Source organism: Malaclemys terrapin, unplaced genomic scaffold, assembly GCF_027887155.1.
Source record: "Malaclemys terrapin pileata isolate rMalTer1 unplaced genomic scaffold, rMalTer1.hap1 H_1, whole genome shotgun sequence".
Classification (NCBI taxonomy): Eukaryota; Metazoa; Chordata; order Testudines; family Emydidae; genus Malaclemys; species Malaclemys terrapin.
In genome coordinates, this window is record NW_026530195.1 from 41331 (window position 1) to 52607 (window position 11277).

General features: G+C 70.8%; 1 protein-coding gene across 1 annotated transcript; it reads left to right on the forward strand.

The window, feature by feature from the left end:
- The first annotated feature begins 419 nt into the window (after positions 1 to 419).
- On the forward strand, positions 420 to 5178 carry LOC128829650 (interleukin-27 subunit alpha-like). The gene is given in 6 exon segments (XM_054015125.1): positions 420 to 694; positions 2548 to 2735; positions 3081 to 3185; positions 3592 to 3741; positions 4591 to 4656; positions 4658 to 5178. Coding segments are annotated over 6 exon segments (804 nt in total). The 5' UTR covers positions 420 to 630; the 3' UTR covers positions 4889 to 5178.
- The last annotated feature ends 6099 nt before the right edge of the window (positions 5179 to 11277 follow it).

The following is an 11277-nucleotide window of genomic DNA, read 5'->3' on the forward strand; positions in this document are numbered from 1 at the left end:
GTTGGGAGTGAGAGGCACTGGCAGAGCTGGGGGGGGCAGGGCTGGGCTGGCAGGGGCTGCGGGTCGGGAGTGAGGGGCACCGGCAGGGCTGGGCTAGCAGGGGCTGTGGGTCGGGAGTGAGGGGCAGTGGCAGAGCTGGGGGAGCGGGGGCAGGGCTGGGCTGGCAGGGGCTGCGGGTCGGGAGTGAGGGGCACCGGCAGGGCTGGGGGTGGGCAGGGCTGGGCTGGCAGGGGCTGTGGGTTGGGAGTGAGGGGCACCGGCAGAGCTGGGGGGGGGGGGCCCAGGGCTGGGCTGGCAGGGGCTGCGGGTTGGGAGTGAGGGGCACCGGCAGAGCTGGGGGGGGCAGGGCTGGGCTAGCAGGGGCTGCGGGTCGGGAGTGAGGGGCACCGGCAGGGCTGGGGGTGGGGACCCCAGCGGGTTTCTCCTACTGACCCGCGTGTTCAGTTTTATGATCCCTGAAAACAGGAACCACTGAACGTCCCTTCACAAACCGCAGGCCGGGGGGGGGCGCGGACGGGGGGGCCGTATCGGCTCCCGACACCAAAAACAGAAACTTGGAGATTTTGGAGCGAGCGAAAATGAAACTGGGCCGGGGCAATAAAAGCCCTGGGGGACTTGGACGCTGGATTCATGCACCCGCTGGCCGGCCGGACAGACAGACGGCAGCGCCCGAGCTCCAGGATGCGGCTGGGTGGTGAGTGTGTGGGGAGCAGCTGGGCCTGTGGGAATCGGGCCCCTCAGCGGGCCTGGGGCGAGCGGCCCTGACCTGGCACCAGAGGGCGCTGTGGGGCGGGGACATGGATTCGCTGTACAGCCTGGCCCCTTAGGGGGCTGCGGGTCGGGAGTGAGGGGCACCGGCAGAGCTTGGGGGGGGCAGGGCTGGGCTGGCAGGGGCTGCGGGTCGGGAGTGAGGGGCACCGGCAGAGCTGTGGGGGGGCAGGGCTGGGCTGGCAGGGGCTGCGGGTCGGGAGTGAGGGGCACCGGCAGAGCTGGGGGGGGGCAGGGCTGGGCTGGCAGGGGCTGCGGGTCGGGAGTGAGGGGCACCGGCAGAGCTAGGGGGGGCAGGTCTGGGCTGGCAGGGGCTGCGGGTCGGGAGTGAGGGGCACCGGCAGAGCTGGGGGGGGCAGGGCTGGGCTGGCAGGGGGCTGCGGGTCGGGAGTGAGGGGCACCGGCAGAGCTGGGGGGGGCAGGGCTGGGCTGGCAGTGGCTGCGGGTCGGGAGTGAGGGGCACCGGCAGAGCTGGGGGGGGCAGAGCTGGGGGGCAGGGCTGGGCTGGCAGGGGCTGCGGGTCGGGAGTGAGGGGCACCGGCAGAGCTGGGGGGGGGCAGGGCTGGGCTGGCAGGGGCTGCGGGTCGGGAGTGAGGGGCACCGGCAGAGCTGGGGGGGCAGAGCTGGCCTGGCAGGGGCTGCGGGTTGGGAGTGAGGGGCACCGCTGACCATGGTGTGGTGACCTGGGATGGTGCAAACTGGGGATACCCGGGGCTGGGGTTGTGTCAGCGCCGCGTGTCGATAATTTTAGACTCAAAACTGCCCAAAATATCCCAAAGAGAAGAGTCCCACGTCACCCGTGGGTCCTCTGACGCTGAGCCCTGCCGGTGCCCCTCACTCCCAACCCGCAGCCCCTGCTAGCCCAGCCCAGCCACCCCCCAGCTCTGCCGGTGCCCCTCACTCCCGACCCGCAGCCCCTGCTAGCCCAGCCCTGCCCCCCCCAGCTCTGCCGGTGCCCCTCACTCCCGACCCGCAGCCCCTGCTAGCCCAGCCCTGCCCCCCCCAGCTCTGCCGGTGCCCCTCACTCCCGACCTGCAGCCCCTGCCAGCCCAGCCCTGCCCCCCCCCATCTCCGCCGGTGCCCCTCACTCCCGACCCGCAGCCCCTGCCAGCCCAGCCCTGCCCCCCCCAGCTCTGCCGGTGCCCCTCACTCCCAACCCGCAGCCCCTGCCAGCCCAGCCCCCCCAGCTCTGCCGGTGCCCCTCACTCCTGACCCGCAGCCCCCTGGTGGCCCAGCCCTGCCCCCCGCAGCTCTGCCGGTGCCCCTCACTCCCAACCCGCAGCCCCTGCCAGCCCAGCCCTGTCCCCCAGCTATGTCGGTGCCCCCCACTCCCAACCCGCAGCCCCTGCCAGCCCAGCCCTGCCCCCCCCCAGCTCTGTCAGTGCCCCCCACTCCCAACCCGCAGCCCCTGGCCAGCCCAGCCCTGCCCCCCCCAGCTCTGTCAGTGCCCCCCACTCCCAACCCGCAGCCCCTGGCCAGCCCAGCCCTGTCCCCCTCAGCTCTGCCGCTCCCCTCACTCCCGACCCGCAGCCCCTGCTAGCCCAGCCCTGGGCCCCTGCCCCCCACTCTGCCGGTGCCCCTCACTCCCGACCCGCAGCCCCTGCCAGCCCAGCCCTGCCCCCCCCAGCTCTGCCGGTGCCCCTCACTCCCGACCCGCAGCCCCTGCTAGCCCAGCACTGCCCCCCAGCTCTGCCGGTGCCCCTCACTCCCGACCTGCAGCCCCAGCGGGGCTCTTGCTGGGAGCTGACGGCTCTCTCTGTCTCTCTGTCTCTCTCTCAGGACTCGCGCTGCTGCTCCAGGCGCTGCTGGGCTCCGGGCTCGTGGCGTTGGGGTTCCCCGCGGTCGGGCAGGGCCCCGGGTTCGAGGGAGCCGCCCGCTGGGGCTGGGAGATGCAGGCAGAATTCGGGAGCAGCTTGAAACTTGCCAGGAAACTCCTGGCAGAGACGAAAATCCTCACGCAGCAATTCGTACGTCCTGGGGGGACCCAGGGGCCCCTCGCCCGGCGCTGGGGGGGCTGGACACACGGGGGCCCCTCGCCCGGCGCTGGGGGGGCTGGACACACGGGGGCCCCTCGCCCGGCGCTGAGGGGCTGGACACACGGGGGCCCCCTCGCCCGGCGCTGGGACGTGTCCCCTCTGGGGTGGGGGGGGCTGGCCACAGAGGGACCCCTCATCCTGCGCTGGGACACGGCCCCTCTGGGGGGGGGGGACAGGGGACCCCTTGCCGGCGCTGCGGGGGGACCCTGTGCTGGGGCAGCAGCTCGAGCCGGGGGGGTCTGGCCGAACAGGTTTCAGCCTCTCTTCTCCTGCCAGGTGTCGGAGCGTCTGGCTGGCGCCAAGCTGCCATTCCCCGTCCTGGCAAAGTCGGGGATCCTGCCTCCCATGAGCTGCACAGCCCAGCAGTGGCTGGCCCTGCCGGTGAGCGGCTGGGAGGGTCGGGGGGTGATGGGGGTGCTGAAGAGGGGCGGGGGGCTGGGGAGAGGCAGGGGGCGGTGGGGGAAGATGGGGGTGCTGGGGAGGGGGCTGGGGAGAGGCAGGGGGCAGTGGGGAGGTGGGGAGGGATGGGGCTGCTGAGGAGGGGCAGGGGGCTGGGGAGAGGCAGGGGGATGTGGGGGGCAATGGGGGTGCTGGGGAGGGATCCGTGGGGCTGGGGAGAGGTGGGGGCGATGGGGGTGCTGAGGAGGGGCGGGGGGCTGGGGAGAGGCAGGGGGCAGTGGGCAGTGGGGGGTGCTGGAGGGGGGCAGTGGGGGGCGATGGGGGTGCTGGGGAGGGATCCAGGGGCTGGGGAGTGGCTGTCGCTGATCCCCCCACTCGGCATCCCCAGGCCCTGCAGCGGCTGCGAGAGATGAGGCGGGCGCTGGTCGTGTTTCGGGGCTACGTGCAGATTCTGGGGCGCAAGGATCCCGGCCTGGCGCAGGGGCTGGAGGAAATCAGCCTGGATCTGCGGGACTTGATGCACCACATCGATTACCAGGTGAGGGCTGGAGGGGTTGGGGGGCGGGTTGGTTCCTGGGGGGGGCGCCCGGGTGTGGGGCCCGCGGGGGGTAACGGGGGGCTGGTGCCCGGGTGTGGGGCCCGTGGGGGGATAACGGGGGGGCTGGCGCCCACGAGGGGTAACGTGGGGGGCTGGCGTCCGGGTGTGGGGCCCACGCAGGGTAACGGGGGGGCTGGCACCCGGGCGTGGGACCTGTGGGGGGTAATGTGGGGGGCTGGCGCCCGTGGGGGGTAACGGGGGGGCTGGTGCCCAGGCGTGGGGCCCACGGGAGGTAACGGGAGGGCTGGCGCCTGGGCGTGGGGCCTGCAGGGGGCAACGGGGGGGCTCGCATCCGTGGGGGGTAACAGGGGATCTGGCGCCCGGGTGTGGGGCCCGTGGGCGGTAACGGGGGGGGGGGGGCTGGCGCCCGGGCATGGGGCCCGTGGGCGGTAACGGGGGGGGGGGGCTGGCGCCCGGGCATGGGGCCCGGGGGCGGTAACGGGGGGGGCTGGCGCCCGGGCGTGGGGCCCACAGGAGGTAACGGGGGGGCTGGCGCCCGGGCGTGGGGCCCACGCAGGGTAACGGGGGGGCTGGCGCCCGGGCGTGGGACCTGTGGGGGGCTGGCACCTGTGGGGGGTAACGGGGGGGCTGGCGCCTAGGTGTGGGGCCCACGGGGGTAACGGGGGGGCTGGCGCCTGGACGTGGGGCCCACGGGGGGTAACGGGGGCTGGTGCCCAGGCGTGGGGCCCGCAGGGGGCAATGGGGGGTCTGGCGCCCGTGGGGGGTAATGGGGGGGGGGCTGATGCTCACCAGGGCTGCGTCTCACTCTCTCCCCCCTTCTCCCCCCAGGTGTGGGGCTCTGGCCAGCCCACCCTGCCGCCCCCGGGGCCCCCTGCCCCCCCAATCCTGCAGCACCCCCAGCGCCTGGAGCAACCTGCAGGAGTCGTACCTGGTCCTGCGCGCCATGGAGACCTTCCTGGGCCGCGTCGTCCGGGAGTTCACCCTGCTGCGCGTGGGGGGGGGGCTGGGCCCCCCACTGACCCCCCCAACCCCACCCCCGACAAAACTGACCCCCCGGGGTCACACTGCTGCTCCCAGAGCTGGGGGGAAAACCCAGGCATCCGGGCTCCCAGCCCCCCTGCTCTAACTACCAGCCCGCCTCCCCACCAAGAGCCGGGCAGAGAACCCAGGCGTCCCCACTACCCTCCCGGAGCAGGGGAGAGAACCCAGGCGTCCTGGCTCCCAGCCCCCCCTGCTCTCACCCACCAGCCCCCACAACCCTCCTGGAGCCGGGGAGAGAACCCAGGCGTCCGGGCTCCCAGCAGCCCCGATGTTAATTTATATGAGTGGATTTTTATATATTATTTATTTTTTTGCTATTTATTACCAAGAAATGTGATTTTTATTTATTTTTTGTAATAAAGTGACTAATGTTAAGTGTCTTGTTGTTTTCACCCAGCCAGGACGCCTGGGTTCTCTCCCAGCTCTGGGAGGGGAGTGGTGGGAGGGCAGGAGCCCGGACTCCTGGGTTCTCTCCCCCCATCACCTCTCGATTCTGGTTTCTCTTTTCCGTTCCCTGTTTCTAGTTGATTCAGCCCCTCCTCATTCCCCTTCGCCCTGGGGTTTTCTGGGAACCCGGTGCTGACTGATACACAAAGTAAACAAAACCCACAAGGTGCTATTTTGGTAGGTCCTACAGGAACTCACGGGCTGTCAGGAGCATCTTCTTTCCCGGAACCTTCCCCACCCTTCAGCTGATATGATTTTGGTAGGTCCTACAGTAACTGCTATGGTCCTGCACCATCCCTCGCCCCCAGTTCTACACCCCACATTCCTTTCACATGTGTTTTCTTTATTCCATGTTCCCAGACACGCTGATGCAGGTGGGCAGGTGGCCTGGACGCCTGGGTCCTATCCCAGGCTGCGGGGGGAGGGAGGGGGCTGTCTGTCATGGCTGGAGTCTGTCCGGCCAGGAGATGGCACGAGCCCCCACCCCCCCAGGGCCCCCAGCGGGTGGGGATGGGGCAGCGTCACTGGGGCGGGGGTCTGCGCAGACGAAACTTCAGCTCTGCCATCATGTTGGGGTGGGCGAGGCCGAAGCTGTGGGGCAGAGAGACCAGGAGGGGGTGAGGGGAGCGGCCAGCAGGAGGAAGAGAACCCAGGAGTCCTGGCTTCCAGCCCCCCCCCCGCTCCAACCCACCAGCCCCCACTCCCCTCCCAGAGCCTGGGAGAGAACCCAGGTGTCCTGGCTCCCAGCCCCCCTGCTCTAACCACCAGCCCCCACTCCCCTCCCAGAGCCGGGCAGGGAACCCTGGAGTCCTGGCTCCCCTGCCCGCCAACAGCCTCCCTCCTTAGGCCCTCCTTACCCAGCATGCCCTGGGAGCTGCCTCCTCAGTGTCTGTGGCTGGTGGGGCATGGGGGGCAGGAAGCCCCCTGGGGTGCCTGGCTCCTGGGGGGGCTGGGGCAGGGTCTCGGGTGGGGCCCCCCCCAGGGGGTCTCTGGGCCCGGAGGCTGGGCGCCCGGCGCACCGACCCCTTCCTCCGTAGCAGCACCCGGCTCCTCTGGGCACTCACGTCCAGGGGGTGGACCTGGGGGAAGGAGACATGAGGGGGGGCTCTGCACCAGGACCCCCCGTCCCCTCCCCTCGCTGCCCCCAGGACCTCCCAGTACCCCAACTGCCCCCCCCCCCAAATCCCTTGCTGCCCCCCACTCACCTCTCCCGGCTCCGGCAGGGGGGTCTGGGCACCATCTGGGAGGTCGGGCTGGGGGATGGGGCAGAGGGGGTGGTGGTCTGCCGAGCCCTCCCCTGGGGCCCCTCCCTGGGGCCAGTTCCCCCCCCCACACTCCTTCCCCCCTCTCTCTGGGTCCCCAGCCAGATGCTGCTCCCCCCGCTCCCCACTTGCTCCATGGGGGCCCCTGCTGGGCTGATGTCCCCCTCAGGGTCCCCCTCTTCCTCCCCGCGGGCCCCTACCCCGGTCCTGAGTCCCCCAGGCTCACCCTCCCGGGGCTGCCCCTCTGGCCTCTCCTCTTCCTGCTCCCCCTGGGTCTGCAGCTGGGGGCTGCCCCCCATCGGCTCCCCCTCCCCTCGCTCCCCCACCCCTATGGGTTCCCCATCCCCCCTCGGCTCCCCCTCCCCTCGCTCCCCCACCCCTATGGGTTCCCCCTCCTCCCTCCACTCCTCCTCCCCTTGCTCCCCCACCCCTATGGGTTCCCCATCCCCCCTCGGCTTCCCCACCCCTATGGGTTCCCCCTCCTCCCTCCACTCCTCCCCTCGCTCCCCCACCCCTATGGGTCCCCCCTCCTCCCTCCACTCTTCCTCCCCTCGCTCCCCCACCCCTATGGGTTCCCCATCCCCCCTTGGCTCCCCCTCCTCCTTCTCCCCCACCCCTAGGGGTTCCCCCTTCCCCCTCAGCTCCCACTCCCCCTCCTCCTCCCCCCCCACTGGTTCCCCCTCTCCCCTCAGCTCCCCCTCCTCCTCCTCCCCCACCCCTATGGGTTCCCCCTCCTCCCTCGGCTCCCCCTCCCCTCGCTCCCCCATCCCTATGGGGTCCCCCTCCTCCCTCGGCTCCCCCTCCCCTCGCTCCCCCATCCCTATGGGGTCCCCCTCCTCCCTCCGCTCCTCCTCCCGTCGCTCCCCCACTCCTATGGGTTCCCCATCCCCCCTCGGCTCCCCCTCCTCCTTCTCCCCCACCCCTAGGGGTTCCCCCTTCCCCCTCAGCTCCCACTCCGCCTCCTCCTCCTCCCCCACTGGTTCCCCCTCTCCCCTCAGCTCCCCCTCCTCCTCCTCCCCCACCCCTAGGGGTTCTCCCTCCCCCCTCAGCTCCCCCTCCTCCTCCTCCCCCACTGGTTCCCCCTCTCCCCTCAGCTCCCCCTCCTCCTCCTCCTCCCCCACCCCTAGGGGTTCTCCCTCCCCCCTCAGCTCCTCCTCCTCCTCCTCCCCCACTGGTTCCCCCTCTCCCCTCAGCTCCCCCCTCCTCCTCCCCCGCCACCTCTAGGGGTTCCCCCTCCCCCCTCAGCTCCCCCTCCTTCTCCTCCTCCTCCTCCTCCTCCACTGGTTCCCCCTCTCCCCTCAGCTCCCCCTCCTCCTCCTCCTCCTCCTCCTCTCCCACCCCTACGGGTTCCCCATCCCCCCTTGGCTCCCCCTCCCCTCGCTCCCCGACCCCTAGGGGTTCCCCCAGGGGTTCCCCCTCCCCCCTCAGCTCCCCCTCCTCCTCCCCCACCCCTACGGGTTCCCCCTCCCCCCTCAGCTCCCCCTCCTTCTCCTCCTCCTTCCCCACCCCTAGGGGTTCCCCCTCCCCCCTCAGCTCCTCCATCCCCTCCTCCTCCTCCCCCACTGGTTCCCCCTCCCCCCTCAGCTTCCCCTCCACCTCCTCCCCGACCCCTAGGGGTTCCCCGTCTCCCCTCAGCTTCCCCTCCACCTCCTCCCCGACCCCTAGGGGTTCCCCCTCCCCCCTCAGCTCCCCCTCCCCTCGCTCCCCTACCCCTACGGGTTCTCCCTCCCCATTCTTCTCCTGCCCCACCCCTAGGGGTTCCCCCTCCCCCCTCAGCTCCCCCTCCTCCTCCTCCCCCACCTCTAGGGGTTCCCCCTCTCCCCTCAGCTCCCCCTCCTCTACCTCCCCCACCCCTAGGGGTTCCCCCTCCCCCCTCAGCTCCCCCTCCCCTCGCTCCCCCATCCCTAGGGGTTCCCCCTCCCTCCTTGGCTCCTCCTCGCCCTTCTCTTCCTCTGCCCAGATGCTTCCCCTGTCCACACACTCCCCCTGATCCCACAGCCAGACACGGCCCCCCTGGGGGTCCCCCTCTCGACCCCCCTCCCCACTCTCTGACTGGGAGCTGCCCCTGCTGGGCCCCACAGCCCTGTCCCCCTCCTCGCACTCCCCAATGGGGGCCCCCAACTCCTGGCTGCCCCCCCTGAGGTCCCCCTCCTCTGCCTGGCCCCCCAGACTGGACTCCCCCTCTTCCCCTTCTCCCTGGGTCCCCAGCTGGGGGCTGCTCCTCCCTGGCCCCCTCTCCTGGCCCCTCTCCTCCCCCAGCCAGAGGCTGCCGGCCCCGGGGCCCCCTTGGGTGTCACTCCACCCAATTCCTCCCTCCTTCATGGGGCTGGCCCCCCCGGTGCCCCCCTCCTTCTCAGCCCTTAGGCAGGGGCTCCCCCTGGGCTCCCCCTGCTCCTCCAGCCAGATGCGGCCGGTCCCATGGGCCCCTCCCTGGGCACGGCCCCCCGGGAGCCCCCCCTCCTCGGGCCCCTCCTCCTCCTTCGGGGCCCCCTGCCAGCTGCTGCGCCCCCCTCCCCACCCCTCCTCGCTGGCCGGGGGCAGGGCTGGGGGGCCGGGCTCCCGGCTGAGGGAGGGGCTGGGGGGCGGTGCCCGTCCCCCTGGGGCTGTCAGCTCCCCAGATCTAGGCTCCAGGGTCACAGCCCCCGGCCCTGTGGGGAGAGAAGAGGGGTGAATGGGTCAGACACGCCTGCCCTGCCCCACAGCTCCCCCTGATCCCCTTCACCCCCTTCACTGCTGCCCCCCCAGAACCTTCCAGCCCCCAACATTCTGGCCCTGCCCCCCCGAACATTCAGCCCCCAACGTTCTGTCCCCGCCCCCAACATTCTGCCCCCATGGCACCCGCCAGCCCCCACTCACATGACCAGAGGGGGTTGAGGGTGTCCTGGTCTGACACAGACCCCATGTCGGCTCCGGACTCCGTCAGCACTGGGTGGCCCCCCTGGGGGGCGGGGTCTTGGGTATCTGGGGGCACCTGTGGGGGCAGAGAGCGGTAAGGGGGGGCAAACCTCAGTGGGGAAGTGCCCAGGCACCTGCCCCCAACGTACCTGCGGGGACGGGCATCCTGCATCCTTGTGCTGTCCCCCCAGTGCCTCCTCCCTGCGGGGGAGAAAGAGAGGTGAGGCCTGCCCCCCACGCTGGGCCAAGGGTCCCCATGTGCCCAGCTGCCCCACTACAGAGGGGCTGCCTGCTCCCCACGCCGGGCCAGGGGTCCCCGTGTGCCCGGCCCCCCCCCCCCCGAGGGGCCGCCTGCCCCCCGCGCCAGGCCAGGGGTCCCCGTATGCCCTGCCCCCCGTGCCGGGCCAGAGGTCCCCGTGTGCCCGGCCCCCGCGCCCCAGAGGGGCCACCTGCCCCCCGCGCCAGGCCAGGGGTCCCCGTATGCCCGCCCCCCCCCAGAGGGGCCGCCTGCCCCCCGCACCAGGCCAGGGGTCCCCATGTGCCCAGCCCCTCCCCAGAGGGGCCACATCCCAGCACCCGGCGAGGGGTCCCTGTATAACTAGCCCCCCACCCCCGTCCTGCCCCTGAGGGGCCGCGTGTGACGAAGTGGGAAGCTTCTTATTTTCTCTGAATACTGTGTGTGCCTCAGTTTCCCCTGTGTGTCACTCAAGTGTCTGGTGGGGGGAGAGGGTGTGACTGTGTCAGCGCCCCCTGGAGGGCAGGTGTGACTGCGACTGGCTGCCTGGGACAGAGAATGGCCTGGCCGGGCCTGTCCCCTGCAAGGTGGCCGGCTGGGAGTCCCGGCTGGCTGCTGAGTGGGGGGCAGGACCCCTCCGGCTGCCCAAGGGGCCTGTCCAGGGGGACTTGCGGCAGGGAGCTCACGGGCCAGACCCAGGAAGCACCATAGTGGAGGCGGCTCCTTGCCCCGGACAACGAGCCCTGTGGGGTGTCGTGGCACCCTACAGTCCTGGCCGGCTTCACACAGAGCAGTTCCACAGACCGGCCCTGGAACTCCATCACAACTGGTGGCAGTGGTGGGATGTGCGCCCTGTGGCCGGCTGGCTGCTGAGGGCTGTCAGGGAGCGTCGGGGAGTCCTGGCCCTGCACTCACTGCCTGCGATTCCCCGGGACTCTCAGCCAGCCAGTGACACAGAGGGTTATTAGCCGACAGGAAAACGGCCCAAGCCAGGGTTTGCCAGAACTGGGCCACTGATGAGAGCCTCCTTCAGCGCCCGGAGAGCCTCCTGGCACTCCTCGGTCCAGACCACCTTGTCTGGCTTCCCCTTCTTGCACAGCTCAGTGATGGGGGCGGCTATGACGCTAAAGTGGGGCACGAACCTCCGATAGTACCCTGCCATCCCATTAAAGGCTTGGACCTGCTTTTTGGTTTGAGGAGCGGGCCAGTCTCTGATCACCTCCACTTTGGCTGGTTCCGGCTTTAGGCAGCCGCTTCCCACCCGGTGGCCTAGGTAGGATACCTCAGCCATCCCCACCTTGCACTTCTCCGGTTTTACGGTCAGCCCAGCCTTCTGGAGTCGGTCCAGCACTTGTCTAACCTGGGATATGTGGTCCTCCCAGGTCTGGCTAAAGACACAGATGTCATCGATATACGCCACGGCAAAACTCTCCATCCCCCTGTTGCGGAGTATTGGGGGACTCAGGGCCCTGCACCCCCGGCTTCCTGCGATTCACCATGACTCTCAGCCAGCCAGTAAAGCAGAAGGTTTATTTGGATGACAGGAATACAGTCCAAGACAGGTCTTGCAGGCACAGACAACAGGGCCCCCCTCAGTTAGGTCCAGCTTGGGGTCCCAGGGCATGCCAGCCCACC